We start from the raw sequence: 18,200 nt of genomic DNA, 5'->3' as shown, positions 1-18,200 counted from the left end.
TTACCACGTCCCTAATAGTTTCTCGCAATTTCCCTACTATTGATGTCAGACTAATTGCCTATAATTTTCTCTCCCCCTCCTTTCCAGAATAGTGGGGTTACATTTGCTACCTTCCAATCCATGGGGACTGTCCTAGACTCTAGAGAATTCTTGAAGATCAAATACAATGCATCCGTTATCTCTGTAGCTGCTTCTTTTAAAATCTTAGGATGCAGGCCATTTGGACCATGGGATTTGTCAACTTTAAGTTCCATTAATTTCTCCAGTACTATTTCTTTACTAACAATAATATTCCTATGTTTCTCATTTTCACTAGATAGTTGGTTCATCACTATTTCCAGAATGGTTTTTGTGTCTTCTATCATGAAGACAGATACAAAGTATTTATTGAATGTCTTTGACATTCTGTTATTCCCCATTATAATTTCTGCTGTCTCTGCCTCAAAGGGTCCCACATTTACTTTCACTCATCTATTTCTTTTAACATGCCTATAGTGTAATGTATCCAAGAAGCTTTTACAATCTGTTTTTATGTCACTTGCTAGTTTATTCTCACATTCTCTTTTCTCTGTCTATCAATTCCTTTGCCGTTCTTAGCTGAATTCTAACGTCCTCCCAATCCTCGGACTACTACCCTTTTTGGCATCATTATGGGCCTCTTCCATTAATCTAATACTATCTTTAATTTCTCGTTAGCCCAGCAGGACTACTTTTCCCATGAGGTTTTTATTCTTTAAAGGAATGTACATTTGTTGCAAATTATGAACTAATCCTTTAAATGTTTGCGATTCCTTATGTACCATCATATATTTTAATCTAGTTTCCCAAACTACCTTAGCCAACTCACCCCTCATATCTAAGTAGTTTGCTGTGTTCAGATTTAAGACCTTGGTCTTGGACTTAACTAAATCACTCTCAAACTCAATATAAATTCTGTTATATTATGATCATTATTCCCGAGAGACTCCTTTACTACAAGTTTATTAATTAATCCTTTCTCATTGCATATACTAAATATAAAATAGACTGTTCCTCGTTGTTTTCTCATCATACTGATTTAGAAAAGTTTGCTGAAGTTGAGTATCTTTGCTCTTGGTTTCACGTCACCAGCTGTTTTGCAAGAAGTTCCAAGAACCAGATGCTACCCATGAGCAGATGAGGCAGGGAAAAGGGGAAAGCAGAGGTGGGAGGAACTTTGATTCCACCAGTAGCTAATGTTAATTCACTGAAATTGCACTAATAACTAATAGTAATACTGGTCTTACTGATTCCCCTCATAACCAGCAAATAACTCACTGATATGCAATTGGTAATAATAGATGTAAGGCCCCAATATTCTACCTGTAACTAATAGTAATCCTATAACTGATTGTGCTCTTGTGTCTTTGACTAAGTCTTGTTCTCAGCACCATGAAGTAGCACTGACTGGACACGAGGCTGGTACTGGGCGTCTGTGGGTATAGGAGATGCCCCTAATAAAGTTATTTGCTGCTCTGTATTATTTCATTACCCTGGAACTGGGATGGGTTTTGCTATGGTCTGTGCATTCCCATCTGTTTCAGGTTTTTGAGTTACGGACACATAGGGTTTGAAGAGAGTTGAAATGCGTCTTTTGTAAATGCAGCAAAATGCCAATATTTTTTATCAAACTGTAACGACATGCCCAAAGAACTTGACGGGCCTGTATCAGCCAGCTTTCCAATATTACTTGGAAAGAAAGAGATAGAAAATGAGAGCTGAGAGAGAGAGAGGGAGAGAATAAGAGATAATGAAGAGTGAAAATGAGAAAGAGTGAGAATGAGAGTGACAGAGAACTTTTATTCTCTTTCATCTAGCCAGAACTTGCATTCTAGAATGCAACGCACTGAACTATCCAGTTTTTGCTGCTGGAGAGGGAAGGCCTTCATCTGATCTATCTGAGCAGGTCTTGAACATATGCCCATCAATTAAAAGGAGAGTTTTTAACACTCAAGTTTCCTAGCAGGGAAAGCACACAAGTGTTTCCTCCCGTCCTGGGCCATAATTAGGCACTTAACCTCAGGATGAAAGAATAGTAATCAGTCACAACCCTTCAGCCACTTCCCTGCCAAGGGCAAAAGAACCTTCAACCATTCCATTTTTGGGTTAGGGAGAAGAACAATAGAATGCACTATAACATTAAAGAAACTGTTTAGAAAGCATCTATCTCAGAAAAGTCTGGAATTACTTTGAAGTGCAAGACTGTTGTTATGTAGCAAACATGGCAGCCATTTTGTGTGCAGCAAGGTCCCTCAAACAGCAACAAGATGAAGAGTCAGTTAGTCTGGTTTTAGTAGGGTTGGTTCAGGGAGTAATGTTGGTCAGGACACCTGGCGAACTCACTGCTCTTTTCCAAATGTCAACCTTGGCTCAGTGGGTAGCACTGACATCTCTGAATTAGAAGGCTGTACGTTTAAGTCCCGCTCCAGACACTTGAGCAAATCCAGGCTGACATTCCCAGTGCAGTACTGAGGGAGTGCTGCACTGGCAGAGGTGCTGTCTTTTAGATGAGGTGTTAACCGAGGCCTGTCTGCTTTCTTGGGTGGATGTAAAAAAATTATATAGCACTATTTCAACAAAGAGCAGGGGAGTTCTCCCTAGCATCCTGGCCAATATTTATCTCTCAACCAATATAACTAAAATAGATTATCTGGTCATTATCATCTGATTGCTGTTTGTGGGAGTTTGCTGCACTGCCATGTTTCTGACATTACAACAGTCATGACATTTTTAAAGTATTTAATTGGCTGTAAAACACTTCAAGATGTCCTGAGGTTGTGAAAGGCGCTATATAAATGCAATTTATTTTTCTCCTTTCTGTTGTTTCTTTAATGCCTATCGGACTGGAACAATGCACCACTGATTGTGTCAGTCTAGACTGTGTATTCAAGTCCTGAAGTGGAGCTTCAACCCCAAAGCCTTCTGACTGAGACCAGAGTGCCAGCAACTGAGTCAAGCTGAGTCTACATTGCAAAGTGCCAACCAGATGTAACAGACTCTTTTTAACATGGTGTTGGCACATTTATTATTGTTAGTGACGGGCGATGAAATGCTGACCTTGCCAGTGACGTCCATATCCCAAGAATTAAAAAAGTATTGTCTCCAGTCCTTTGCTTTTATGTTTCTCTTTGCCCAATTGTACATATTTTGTTCAGTGAATGATTAATTATTTGCTCTTTCTCTTTCCCTTTTTTTTCCAGCTTGTCCAGAGGGAACATTTGGCAAAAACTGCAGCTTCCTGTGCAAGTGTAAGAATGGTGCAACGTGTGATCCACTGACTGGGAAATGCCGCTGCCCTTCGGGAGTCAGTGGCGAGATGTGCGAGGACGGTATGTTGGGTTGTATTTGTGGGAACGTTATATTGTGGTAAAATTAACCTCCATTGTTGCATAGAAATCTATGGTGAGGCCAGTGATAAAGTCTCGTAGTGGCCTGGTCTGGTGTTGAATTAGGGTTGCCATTCATCCGGTTTTGTACCAAACAGTCCGGATTTCAGTGCAGCTGGCCCTATGCTCATTTTAATTAATTATATCAGCAGGCCTTAAGCTCATAGCCATTTTTACAGGTGTGCATGCACGAGGTTTGGCAGGCTTGGGAGTGGGGTCTGTGTCTGGTATTCCCAGCCTCCGCCTGTGGCCACCCTATGTGAATTGCCTCGAGCCCTTTAGAGAAACCCTGAAACGTTGCCTATTCTAGTTGGGTGTATTCCTGGAGGTTTCATCACATGACCTTGGCCAGAATTTTATGTTGGGCAGGAGGCCCTACGCACTGGCTGAAAAGTCGGGGGCGAGCCCGGGACTGGGGAGCCGCGCCAGGATTTTTCGCTCCCCAGGCCCTTAATTGGCTTTGGCAGGACTTCCACCTCCTTGAGGCAGGAAGTCCCGCCTAATGGAGCTGCCGGCCCGCTGATTGGCCAGCAGCTCTTAATCCCAGCAGAGCCACCAGGAGCGGTGGCCAATGCTGAGACTACACCCAGCCATCGCAAGCAAGGTGAAGGACGGCCCTGGAACAAAGGTAGGTTTTTGGGGCCTCACTGGGGACAGTTGGCCGGGCCTCGGTGAGGCAAGGGGCGTTGGTTGTGCGGGGTGGGGGGGAGTGTTGTGTGATAGGGGCCGTTGGGGCTTCGGGAGGGGCGGCCTTCACCACAGGGTGCCCGATCAGGAGGGCCCACCTTCCTCCCAACCTGCAAATAGGCTGCCAGCTTTTACCTGGCGGTGTTCTTGAGGCCTTTGCCATCTGGCCACCGAGGGTAAAATACCTGTGGCAGTGGAAGGAGGCCATTAAATCGGCAGTTAATTGGACACTTAAGGGCTTTGATTGGCCTGCAGCAGGAAGGCCTTTCTCACCGCTGCCGCCCCGTGTAAAATTGCAGCAGGTCGGGAGGGAGTCAGGAACGGGACACCCCCCCCCGCCTCCCACTCAAGTTCACGGCCCCCGCCACCCCCCCCCCCCCCCCCCCCACCACCAGCCCACTCATCCCGCCCCACACTCTTGTCATTGGTTCATGCTCTGGACACACTACCTTCCCACACCCGATTGGAAAGTGCACTGACTCATTGTCACCCAATTGGATTAATCTGGGCTGTCAATCAAACAATCTTTTCCCCCATCTACAATATTTGTATAATTAATAAACAACAGAGTTCAAAGAAATTAAAAGAAAGAACACTTTTATTTAATGTCCCTATGATTTTTATCCCGGGTCATTTGTAGCAGTGTCAATTCCCGGAGACACCAGGACAATTCCGGAGGGTGGGAAACCCTATTGAATCATTGCTTCTTTGTGTGTGCATGCTTGTGTGTGTGTGTCTATCCTTATGTGTGTGAGATCACATATTTATAGTTCTGTGCTGACTGCCTGTACAACGCCCCCCGCCCACCACCCCGGATGGTTTGCATCCCCCCCCCATTTTTCAGACCTTCCATGTGTGGTTGATCTCATGCATGTGAAAGTTTCCAAAATTTGCTTTAAAGTGTAACTGGTTGATTCCCAGGACTGATTGCCTTCTCCTTTAGGCTGTCCCAAGGGATTGTACGGGAAGACGTGCAACAAGAAATGCAACTGCGCCAATAACGGGCGCTGCCACCGCATCTATGGGGCCTGTCTCTGCGATCCTGGCCTCTATGGGCGCTTCTGCCATCTACGTAAGTCGGGAGAGTTTTGTTCTTGCTGTTTGTTTGTTAGCAGTTGCGGGATGGCAGTTTGCACAAACACCTGCTATTCCCCAAGACAGTGAGTACCGATCACGGCCGAGCTTTCCTTACCAACTCGCTGGTGTGTCCATATATACAAGTGTGTGTGTGCACACACTCACATGCACACACACATGCGCTTCTGCATATGTATACACTCATGCACACACAGTCACGCACAAATACACAACCATCAACCAGGAATCAATTGGCCATTTCGCAGTTGGATGTTCCTCAACTGGACAGGAACAGAACGTCAAATCTTTGCCCATGGACGCTTCCTGTCAACAACAAATACATATCATGTTCCACTTCATTAAATCGTGCCCACTGACTTAAATATCTGATGGCCTGCACCCTTTGCAGGCTGCCAGATATTTCTGTGCTCTGTGTTAGCCAGAACAAACTAAATAAATGGCAGGGTTGTTGGTGTTGAGCAGATATTGGGTACCTCTCTACTGAGATCCCTTCTGTTGGAGATCTGTGGATCTGCTGTAGTGGAGGCTTCATATCCAGGGAGCAGGGTGAATTACAGGATGCAGGGAACCTACAGAAAGTTGCCCATGTTTAAATGGAAGAGAAATATGTTTTGGAAAACAACAGGCCTGCTCTATCCCACTTGAAATTTCTAGTTTGCAAGCCACTTATTATCAGTGACACCAACGTGCCCTTGTTTGCTTTCCAAACCAGGTATTCAAGTGGCCTTTCTGGACAAGATTGTCAGTTTGGTGCCAGTTAATGGCCTGCACAGTTCTGCAGACTTGTACCCACTGGAATCCAAACTCAATTCGCTTCAGACCTTTAAGTCCAGCAGGTAGTTATGCCGTCTTCCTGAGGTGGCGATGTGGACTAAAACATTGTTCTTTCACTGCTGCGGCCTGGATTCAGATCCCAAGTTCGAGCTTCCAATTCAGCCTTGTTGCTGAGCAATTAATTACTTTGACTTCTTACACCTCATTACTTCATTTAAACAAACCTGCCACTTACTCAGCAACAGCTGAAAGCTCTTGGGGCCTAAATTGCCAGTCAGTTTTGGTTGTGTCTAGCTTCTTTGGCAACTGGTGAGTTTCCATCCTCGTAAAGTGTGGCTCGGGTTGGTAGGCCTGCCGAGAGGATGAAACTGGCTTTCAGTTGGCTGGGCTTTGAGATTGAAGAATGTAACGTTTATCACAGTTTGCTGAGGGCTGCTTTACTGAGGTGTATGTGGTTGCCAAATGGTTTGGCAATGGTACAGAGCATCCCACCAAGGGGCCTCACGTACAGACAGTGATAAGCCAGTTACATTGGGCAGTTGTGCCCATTGTAAAATACAACGGATGAATAATATGAGTATAATGAAGTCTGTTGTAGCATCAAGGCTGTTAGAAACAAAGAAAGATATTGTTTTTCTAAGGCGCCTTCAAGACCTCAGGGCATCCCAATGTGCTTTAGAACCAATGAAGTACTTTTGAAACATTGTCATTGTTGTAATGCAGGAAACACGGCAGCCAATGTACGCACAGCAAACTCCCACAAACAGCAATGTGAAAATAATCAAATAATCTGTTTCACCGATGTTGGTTAAGGGATAAATATTGGGCCAGGACACCAGGGAGAACTCCCATGTTCTTTAAAATAGTGCCGCAGGATCTGAGAGGGCAGAAGGGGCCTCAGTTTAACATCTCATCTGAAAGACGGTATCTCCAACAGTGCAGCACTCCCTCAGTATTGCAATAGTGCTGTCAGCCTAGATTGTGTACTCAAGTCCTGGAGTGGGACTTGAACCCACACTGTCATGACGTCGGTAAGGCAGCATTTATTGCCCATCCCTACTTGCCCAAAGTGCATTAATAGTCAATGACAAGGTGTGGGACTGGAGTCACGTGTAGGCCAGATGAGTTATGGATGGCAGGTCCCTTCCCTGGAGAACCAACAATTAACAAGCTTTTGTGGTTATTTTCTGGTACTGAATTTCTTGAAATTGAATTCATCAGTGGGCTCACAAATGGTACCACCATGTAAGCACTTTTCTCTCTTGTTTTCGTGATTTGGATTTAAACCTGCTGTGATTTAAGTTGCTTGTAATGTTTTTACTTTAGGACTTCATGAAGAAATAAGGGTCTGTTTTAATCATGATGCACTGTTTCTTTGTTCTCCCCTCCTCTGCTTTACCAGCATGTCCGAAGTGGACACATGGGCCTGGCTGTTCGAGCGAGTGCCGATGTGAACAGCGCAACACGCTGGAATGCAACCGTAAAGATGGAAGTTGCACTTGCAAACCTGGTTACCATGGTGTCACTTGCCACAAAAGTGAGTGCTCAATTGCTGAGAAGGATAATTAAGAGTTTAAAAATTGGTGACGGTAATCAGACAGTCTGTGGAACACGGTGGTCCCTCTGCTGCTTGGGACAAGAAATATCATCTCTGGAATGTGACTGGAGATGTGGACTGATATTCTGGAATTCCTCCTACAGATGGGGATAACAGGGCAGTGGAATTAGTGTTCGATTGTGCTAACAAAGTGTTGGAGCTGACACATGGGGCCAAATGGCCTCTTTCTATGCTATAAATGTCGGCCTAGATAATCTAGTAAATGTCATTCAATCCCCTCAGGAATGGGTGAAAGTATGACATCTTGGATTTATTAAAGCTTCATTCCTTCTTTTCTCCTTTCCTCTTGTCCAAAGCCTGTGATCTCAGCTTTTATGGAGATGGATGTAACACCAAGTGTAGCTGCCCAGACGGTGTTCCCTGTGACCATGTGACCGGCGAGTGCGAGATTCTGTGTCCTAAGGGATATCATGGAAGGAACTGTAGTCAAGGTATGTTTAACTTTCCACTTGTTTGGAAAACAAATTGAGAAGTATAGGCCAAGGGTCGTAATGTCACCAAAATTGAAAGGAATGATAGCATCAAACAGCACAGAAGGAGGCCATTCGGCCCAGTGTGCCTGTGCTGGCTCTTTACAAGAGCTTTCCAATTAGTCCCATCCTCCTGCCCCATCCCTATAATAAGTTTTTCCTTTCAAGTCTATATCCAATTCCTTTTGTAAAAGTTACTGTTGAATCTGCTTCCACCACCCTTTCAGGCAGGGCATTCTGCATTATAACAACTCACTGCAGAAAAACAATTCTACTCATCTCCTCCACGTTTCCTTTGCCAATCTAAGAGAACATGAGATACATCAGGAAGTAGTGAATGGGTGACGCCTCTCCTGGGTTTTGAAAGCTGACAGGTTGTAGGTGGAAAGGAAGTTCCTGAGAGGTTCGACAAGAATGAATTAGAGTAGAAGATGGTGCGACAAGTTTTGATTCCAAGAATGAAGATGAAAGGAGAACAAAGGCGAGTTCAAAGGAGGTATGATTATTGTTGTGTTGATGGAATTGAGTACAGTACAGCGGTAGTGAAGTCTTGCTTCAATTGTATAGAATCTTGGTTAGACCACACTTGGAGTACTGTGTGTAGTTTTGTTCCCCTTACCTTAGGAAGGATATTATTGCCATAGAGGGAGTGCAACGAAGGTTCACCAGACTTGTTCCCGGGCTGGCGGGACTTTCCTATGAAGAGAGATTGGGGAAATTGGACCTGTATTCTCTAGAGTTTCAAAAAATGAGAGGTGATCTCATTGAAACCTACAAAATACTTAAAGGGATAGACAAGGTAGATGCAGCTGAGATGTTTCCCCTGGTTGGGGAGTCTAGAACTGGGGACACAATTTCAAAATAAGGGGGAAGCCACTTAGGGCAGAGATGAGGAGAAAGTTCTTTGCTCAGAGGATTGTGAATCTTTGGAATTCTCTACCCCAGAGGGCTGTGAAAGCTCAGTCATTGAGTATGTTTAAAGCAGAGATTGACTGATTTCTAAATACCAATGACATAAGGGATATGGGGATAGAGTGGGAAAAAGGCATTGGAGTGGATGATCAGCCATGATCATATTGAATGGCGGAGCTGGCTCGCTGAATGGCCTACTCTTGTTCCTATTTTCCTATGTTCCTATGTTTCCTATGAAAGAGACAAGGAAGAATGCCATGAAATCAGTTTGCTTCCTAGCAGGAATGAGACAACTCCATAAAACTGGCTATAATCCAGTCCTAAATCTGATGTCTTCTACAGAGAGACTGATAGAGGAACAGAACACTGTCACGTTGCTATGGCACAGGCCACTCTTTGAATGTGTTCATGCGTTCACCCCATATACCAAATGGAGAAAATCTATCAAAATATATTTACAGCTCGCTACACATTAGGGGTGTGCTGTGCTAAAAGAGAGAAAGAAGTTGCGTGAATATATATTGCTTTTCACAACCTCAAGATGTCCCAGAGCACTTGACAGCCAATTAAGTACTTTTGAAGTGTAGTCACTGTTATAACATCAGAAACACAGCAGCCATTTTGTACTCAGCAAGCTCCCACTAACACCAATGAGATAGTGACCAAATAATCTGTTTTATGTAATGGTTAAGGGATAAATGTTGACCCAGTTGCTCTTATTTAAATAGTGCCATGAGATATCTTACATCCACCTGAGAGGGTAGCAAAGGCCTCAGTTTAGCATCTCATCCTAAAGAGGCACCTCTGACAGTGTAGGACTCCCTCAGCACTGCACTGAAGTATCAACCTAGACTATGTGTTCAAGTCGCTGGAATGGGACTTAAACCTACAACTTTCTGAGTCAGAGGTGAGAGTGCTACCACTGATCCACAACTGGCACCACTCCTGGTGGAATGCCCTGCTCACTTGGAGCATGAGCCCAAGAATCAGGGCTTCAGTGGTGTAGCCTTATCTCTGACCTGCACTCCCACTGGGAAAATGTGAATCACTCTTTCCCCATATCACGGCCAGAGGAATTCATACTTCATTGCTGGGGAGCTTTACTCTGTATTAACCCCAGGCTGTACCTGGCCTTCCTGACAGTGATTAATGCTGAATGTGGGCGCTGAATTCCCAAGCTGCTTTAAGGGCTCGGAGTCTGTATCAACCCTCACGCAGTGCAGTTTGTAATAAGATTGAAATAATAATAGTAAGATGGAATGTAAACTTGAGCTGTAAACTTGTTGTTAGATTCCCCTGAGCTGCACTGTGTACAGATTGGAATGATTTACCTTTAGTCAAGTCAGTATACTGACAGCACAGAGGGGCAATATCTCAAAATAAAATTAACAGAATAATTTAAACTGACGTCACCTTCCTGACAGTCACTCCCTTGCAGACGTTAGCGGAGAGGCCCATGAAAAATCATTGTTTTCAACGTCATGATACCATTGATAGATTCACAGGAAATGACAGCACGTCATCCTTTGGCTTGAAGAGGCAAACACGTTTAAATCCAAATGGTCTGATTCTATTATTCTGAAATACTATTTTTCTGAGCATATTTCCTATAAGGGGAAAGGGAAGTTCCAGACACCTTCATCCCTGACAGCTAAATGTACGAAAGATAGAAGGAACTTCCATTTATATTTCACCTTTCACGACCTCAGGATGTCCCAACGTGCTTTACAGCCAATGAAGTACTTTTGAAGTGTAGTCGCTGTTGCAATGTAGGAAACATGACTCCTAACTGACCTCTGAAACGTCCTGGCAAGCCACTCCATTGTAACTAGGGCAACTAGCAATGGGCAATAAATGCAGCCTTGCCAGTGATGCCCACATCTTGACAATTCATTTTAAAAAATGTGATATTTACAGGAAATGCATTCTACATACGAGACTTGTACAGGTGTGTCTTACATCTAATGCATAGTCATCACACTTCAAAGTGTCAAAATTATTTGAAAATAGAAAAGCCAATCACTTTTTAACTTTTTTGCTGATCTTGATAACCTGCTTCTGCCAGGAACCAGAGATTTACTAATAGTTTTCAATCATGATTCAAAAATTTACCTTATAAATGAACCTCAGGGCATGCCTACTTAGATAAGCCTAAGCACTGGCATTCAAGAGAAAGGCTATCATAAGGTCAGAAGTTGGGATGTTTGCTGATGATTTCATAATGCTGAGGACCATTTGCAATTCCTCGGATACTGAAGCAGTCTGTACTCGCATGCAGCAGGACCTGGACAACATTCAGGCTTGGGCTGATAAGTGGCAAGTAATATTCGTGCCACACAAGTACCAGGCAAAGACCATTTCCAACAAGAGGGAATCTAACCATCTCCCTTGACATTCGCATTACCATCACTGAATCTCCCCACCATCAACACCTTCAGGGTTACCATTGCCCAGAAACTTAACTGGACCAGCCATGTAAATACTGAGGCTACAAGAGCAGGTCAGAGGTTGGGAATTCTGCAGCGAGTAACTCACCTCCTGACTCCCCAAAGTCGTTCCAGCAACTACAAGGCACAAGTCAGGAGTTTGATGAAATACTCTCCTCTTACCTGGATGAGTGCAGTTCCAACAAAGCCCAAGAAGCTCAAAACCATCCAGGACAAAGCAGCCTGCTTGATTGGCTTCTCATCCATCACCTTAAACATTCACTCCCTCCACCACCGGCACACAGTGGCAGCAGTGTGTACCATCTACAAGATGCACTGCAGCAACTCACCGAGGCTCCTTCAACAGCACCTTGCAAAACCTAGAAGGACAACAGCAGCAGATGCATGGGAACACCACCACCTGCAAGTTCAACTCAAAGTCACACATCATCCTGACTTGGAACTATATCGCCGTTCCTTCACTGTCGCTGGGTCAAAATCCTGGAACTCCCTCCCTAACAGCACTGTGGGTTAAAGCCTGGCTACCTGACCCAAACCCGACTACACCCGACTCCATGTGTCGGGTTTGGGTGGGGTTGGGTCTATATTCTGTGTCGAGCATTCGGGCTCGGGTCGGGTCGGGTCGGGCCGGACTGTACTGGCTCCGTGTTTTATAAATAAATGCATTATTACATTTTAGTGATATTTGGATCGGGTCGGGCATGAAAATTTTTTTTAAGGACTTGGGCTCCAGTCGGGTTCGGTTTGGCTGTGGTCGGGTCGGGACCGGGTCAGGTTTTAATTTTAAACCCGAGCAGGCCTTTACTGTGGGTGTGTCTACACCACATGGACTGCAGCGGTTCAAGAAGGCAGCTCACCACCATCTTCTCAAGGGCAATTAGGGATGGGGCAAAAAATGCTGGCCTAGTCAGTGATGCTCACATCACATAAATGAATTCAAAAAAAAATCTCCATTTCAACAACTGAACCTTACATCTCGCTCCAGAACCGAGATTTTTTGCGAGCTATGCCATGGGATGTCAGCTTTCCTTTTAAAAATAAACCAGAGCTAAGTCTTTGCATTTTAACTATGGTATAAGGCTGCCAAGTCCATGTGTTACCGTCTGTGTATTACCTGAGCTCTTTGTCATCAGAGAAAGATAAAAATATTATGATGCAAGATATTATAAATCATAATGTTAAGACTTTCAGAAATGATCAAGAAAATTGTGTTGTTAATGAAAACCAGTATCAATGGTCATGACAGAGTAGTAACTTACTAAATTATTCTTGCTCTCATTTCATCATCCTATACATTAGTATCAATTCTCCAGATCCTCATATTAATATAGGATTACCAGAGTCAATCTTTGATTACGACAGGTGACATTGCAAAGGTTCTTGTAAGCTGGAGCAGGCAGGCAGGCCAGTGCTTCTGTGCACTTGGGGTTTCATTAGTTCCATGCATCACTATGATCAAAATCAGCCCCAATAGATTAAATACCTCCACTAGCAACAAAATTGCCTTTGAAGGTTCTCAGTCCCGGCGGATGTGAGTTCACAGAACGAGATAACTCAAGCCTGAGTCAGCAGTCACGCTGGCGCTGTCCTGATTTTGGAGTTGGTCTTGAAGTTACTCCATAAACTTAGCAGTCTTGTAATAAATTCCTTTATCTTGTGTTCTGGCAGAGCGCTAACTTGTTCCTGTTAAATGGGCCAATCTTAATGTGTATTTCGGGGTAAATTTTTAATGTGCGCTGTGTGGCTTAGATGGAGAGGTAGCGCCGCCAAAGTGGCTTTCTGGTGATCGCCATCATCAAAGGGGCGTTCTGCTGGGTGATCAGAGTGCCCGCTTCTTTCAGGCAGTAGGCTCCCTTAAGTATGCAAATTGGGGGTCCTATGACATACATACAAAATTATTGAGCAGGAAAAGACTAGCTGGTCCATTAATCTTGCCCACACTTCACGATGGCCAGAGCATTGTGACTAGACACTTCCCATACATACACTAACTCACCCCTAACCCCACAACTTTCAGCCATGCAATCTCCTGAGAGAGGCAGAACTCTGGAGGTAAAACCTAGGGCCAGAAGTAGGAATTCTCCACAAGAATAACGTAGACTGCTTCAGCCCCTGGTGCTCTTCCTCTGCCGTCGGCCCTCCTAAAACAAACCTGGATTGGCCTCTGGCACCCCGATATTGCCCCGGCCTGCAGTCAGTGAGTTGCCACAGGGACACCTGCGGCACGCTGGTGGGATAGACCAAGCCTGTCGCCGGAAGGATCAGCTGGTCAGAACACTTTACCATTTTGACACCCATTAATTAAGATTTGCCCCTTCATGTTTGTACACTAATAATACAATGGATTTTCAAGGTTGCTGTACACCCTGAATAAAGAGAATTTTACTCTGTGCATAGTTACCACCATAATCTAGAATGAGATTCCAGTACATTGCTGAGGGAGCACTGCATTGCGAGAGATGGCGTCTTTTGGATGAAATGTTAAATCATGGCCTTGTCTGCCTGTTCAGGTGGACGCGGCACTTTTTCAAAGAGCGGGAAGTTTTCCTGGTGTCCTGGCCCAGCATTGACCCCTCCTCCAATATCACTAAGCCATCACTGGTCATTGAAAACCTTTGCTGGGCCTTGCTATGCACAGTTTGTCTGGCGTGTTTGCCCACACAACAGTAGTGATTCTATTTGTAAAGTAATTCATTGGCTGCAAAATGCTTTGGGATGTCCTGAGGTTGTGAAAGGTGCTGTATAAAATGCAAGATTGGTCTTTCTTTACCTGACCCTGGATGCCAATAGCTGTGCTTCATTCCCCAACGGATGTCTTTAATTGAGAGAGCACAACGTTCTTTTGTTTGCCTAAGTACCTGCTCCATTTAAGTGAATAGAATTTACAAGCCATGTTCCCATTTAATCCATTCAATTAATCTCCATTGAAATCCTTACCGATTAATTATTACCACATGATTTTCAGTTTAGCTTAAATCCCTGACCTAGAATTGCTTGATTGGCCAGGAAAGAGGGAATAGCTTATGTTGCAACCATTGAGTAAAGAAAAAACTTGCATCTACATAGTGCCTTTCACAACCTCAGGATGTCCCAAATGCTTTACAGCCAATGAAGTACTTCTAAAATGTAGTCACTGTTGTAATGTTGGAAATGCAGCAGCCAATGTGCGCACTTCAAGTTTCCACAAATAGCAATGAGATATTGTCCAGATAAGCTGATGTTAGTGATGTTGATTGAGGGATAAATAATAGACCAGCACACATGTAGAAAACATAACTATGTAGAGAGTCAATTATCCTTCATTTAACCCATATGGTACCTAACTCCAAATATTTGATGGAAGGATATAGAGAGAGCTTTATAATATATGATATACTTGAATGCTTTTAGGAGCAATGCTTTGCCTAGTTCTGGTTCCATGCTGTAACTAACCAAGAAGTATTCAATGGGACAGTTTAATGGGAGCTATGAACTGAATCTATCCCTTTTTGTATTGAAAAACCTAGATGAAGGACCATTAGCGGTGGTTAGGTGATTCCAGCTTGGGTTTGAAAAGTTAATAGGTTATAAGAAAAAGGGGGGAAGATGGTAAGTTCCAGTTTTCAGGTTGTGAGAATAAATGAGTTGAATGGCTTCTTGGTGGGACAGTCTGGAGAATGCATTATTCAACATTTGCACTGATCTGTGAGACTTAGATCGACAGTCTAGAGGGGGCTTTATCTTCCATTTAACCCAAGTCCAATTTAACCTACAACAAGCTTCATCTTGACATGAGGTTCAAAGTGGAAATTGTCTCTCCTGAGCTGTCATCCCTAACTTCAACACACATGCAAAGGAAATAAATCTGTAAACCAGGGGCATGCAAAAGGGGTGAAAGAGCCACAGGATGGTAAGGAATGGGGATTGTAGCCTTCCAGACCCTTCAAATTCACACACTTGGATTATGTTGGTGTTACGAATACACTTTCCATCAAAAGGATTGGAAATATTCAATCGGAGATTTTTTTCCAACACACTCCGATCTCTTTGTTCCGGCTGAAGAACAGGAAATAACAGAAATATTTTGTTGAAACATTTGGTTTGCGGGCCACTGAGAGGGTCTGGAAATATTTAGAGCTTTGCTAAACAAGCAAAGATAGACATCTGCCAACAATTAGAGAGGAGGAGAGCATAGGAAAGAAGCCATGTAAAAGTGCTGAAAGAGTGACCTGAGACTGAGCTGTGAAACACGACTGCCCTGTGTGAGGAGTGGGGGGCGGTGAGGGGGGGGGCAAAGGCATAGCAGACAGGGGCGGCAGAAGGTGTTTGGGACGAGGCAACAGAAACAGCTTAAGCGATTAAAGTTCAGAGATATGGGAGCAACATAAAGAATATAATATTATGGAACAGCAAAGGATTATGGAACATAACAGATATGATGCCAATATAAGAAACATGGGACTAAGAATATGAGATTAAGGTACACAATAAGGGACCAGTGTTAGGAATCTGGAAATAGGACAAGGAAACAACATTCAGAATATAGGTTATGGGACCCAAATGCATATGAAACTGGCAAAGGGATTTAGGATCAAGGTATGGAGTTTGATTGGTATTCTGCCTTGGCTCCAGGCGGAAATTCAGGTCCTATATTTTTTGACTTTGCTATAAAAACGCACAACCTAAACTGATGGTACATTGTGCCCAGTGATTTCCTACTACCAATGCAACAACAACTTCCATTTATTTTGCACCTTTAATGTAGATAAACATCCTGGACTGCATCACAAGGGAAAAAGATGGTTGTCTAGCCAAAGATGATATTCGGATGGATGAGACTTTTCAGAGGAGAGGGAGAGGGTTTTAGTGCGGGAATTCCAGAGTGTGTAGCCTAGGCAGTTGAAAACAGGAGCAACCATGGTGGTGCGAAGCTGGAGGGACCCACAAGAGGAATGGAGAGTTTAAAGGGTGGGAGGGTGTGCTTCTAGGGTTGGAGGAGGTGACAGAGATAGGGAGGTGTCAGGCCATGGAAGGATTCAAACACAAGATTTAAAATTTTGAGGTGGTGGGTGAGCAGAAGCCAATGTAGGTCAGTGTGATAGACAAGCAGGACTTAGTGTTGGAAAGAATATGGGCAGCAGAGTTTAAAGGAGAATGGAGACTGGGAAGCTGGCTAAGTGGGGATTGAAATAGTTGAGTCTGGGGGCAACAAAGGCATGGATGAAGGCTTTAGTGGCAGAAGCTGGTGATGTGGGGGTGGGGTGCAGGGGTAGAATTTCCACAGGGGTTCCCTGATCTCCTATCATAACTTTGACAGAAGATCAGCAGCGCTAGAGCATTTCCTGGATAAGTGACATCAATGGCCATTTATGCCATTTCTGCGAGAATTGGTAAGATCTCCTACACTACGGCGGGAGTTCAGAAATATCTCTTCAGAAATTGCTGGCAAAGCTGAGGTAGGGGTGGAATGTTACTTAGCTGAAAGGTCTTTGTGATGCTGATCAAAATTAGTCCAAAGTAAAAGTGGTGCTTCATCTCCCCTGTGAAACATTCAGAAATTGGTTGAGTTAAATGTTTTATACAATGACAATAAATGTATTTGTTTCTGTGCTCTCAGTAAGTAAGGTTAACCAATAAAGAAACCAATCAAGGAACACTTATTTGACTGTCTTGGAGCACATCTCTTACAAAGTTCATTCCAAATCTTTTAATTTGTAATGTGCAACCCCTCACCTCACTCCCACAACCCAACAATAGTCACAAATCCAGGCATTCACCTAGAGCCTGAAATTTCCAGTCTGTTCTGATCGCCCTCAAGAACTACAATTATCTGGATTTGCCTATTCAGACCACTTCCCCGCAGGCAATTCTTGTCTTAGAGGGGTTGGTGAGGTTAGGAACTAAGTGTCACAAAATGTGCTCCACACTACCATGGGCAGTGCCACAAAAGATCTGATGGTGGAAACAATACATGGTTAAAAATATTTGCACAGATATGGCACACTAAGGCCAAAATCTTCAAGAGTGATTGAAGTATAGTCACTGTTGTAATGTAGGAAAGATGGCAGCCAATTTGTATACAGCAAGCTTCCACAAACAACAATGTGATAATCTGTTTCTGATGTTGCATGAAAGTATGCAACTATTACAGTAGTGACACTTCTCTTTTAAAACTATAAGGTCTGAAGTTTATCTGTAAGGCTTTCACTACTGCTGTGGGTGCTGAGACAGTGCTGTCTCCAATAGCTGATGGAGAAATTCTAAATCCATCTGGGCTATATAGAATGAGAAGAAGGAAGATGAAAGAAAGAAAATTTAAGGGAAAAGATTATTAGCAAAGAGAAATTTCTCCACTTGAAATCAACAGTTTAACCTTTAATGATGTTTCCTTTTTGGCATCAGGCAGTTCATTATTACAAGGCTCGTGGCTGAAAATCTCACACAACAGATTTGCGCCATATTGACAGCTCTGCTATTCATCAATACTTCAAGAGCTTTGACGCTCTTATAAAAATAGTCTTGGAAAATGGAAACTGCTCAGCACTATTCTTGGCAATATCTAAACACCTGACTCGGCACATGCAGCTTTTATGTTCCTACCCCCAGATGTTTTTAACCTGAATATCTGTCTGAAGAAATGAACTCTATCATTATATGTTTGCTTGTCCACACACCCAGATGGTGCTGGGCTGTGAGACGTAAGATCATCAGATAAATCCAACAAACTGCACAGCCCTAATTTTCTCTCCAGCTCTTTTCAAGCCATGGGTAGCTGAGTTTAGGCTCATTATGTAGGCAGAAGGTGCCAGCG

The 18,200-nt window shown here is 43.6% G+C and overlaps 1 protein-coding gene across 3 annotated transcripts in view; it reads left to right on the top strand.

Annotated features, from left to right (window-relative positions):
- The window catches only part of LOC137352076 (multiple epidermal growth factor-like domains protein 6), a 392,916-nt gene that overhangs the window by 330,462 nt on the left and 44,254 nt on the right, over nt 1-18,200 (top strand). For all 3 annotated transcript variants that reach the window (XM_068017149.1, XM_068017148.1, XM_068017150.1), the window contains 4 exons: nt 3,219-3,347; nt 5,035-5,163; nt 7,366-7,500; nt 7,878-8,012. In XM_068017149.1, coding sequence (XP_067873250.1) covers nt 3,219-3,347; nt 5,035-5,163; nt 7,366-7,500; nt 7,878-8,012 — 528 coding nt within the window. The remainder of the gene's footprint in view (nt 1-3,218; nt 3,348-5,034; nt 5,164-7,365; nt 7,501-7,877; nt 8,013-18,200) is intronic.

This window comes from Heterodontus francisci, chromosome 37 (genome assembly GCF_036365525.1).
Source record: "Heterodontus francisci isolate sHetFra1 chromosome 37, sHetFra1.hap1, whole genome shotgun sequence".
Taxonomy (NCBI): Eukaryota; Metazoa; Chordata; class Chondrichthyes; order Heterodontiformes; family Heterodontidae; genus Heterodontus; species Heterodontus francisci.
The sequence above is the reverse complement of the archived record's forward strand: the minus strand, read 5'-3'. Positions and strand labels throughout refer to the sequence as shown.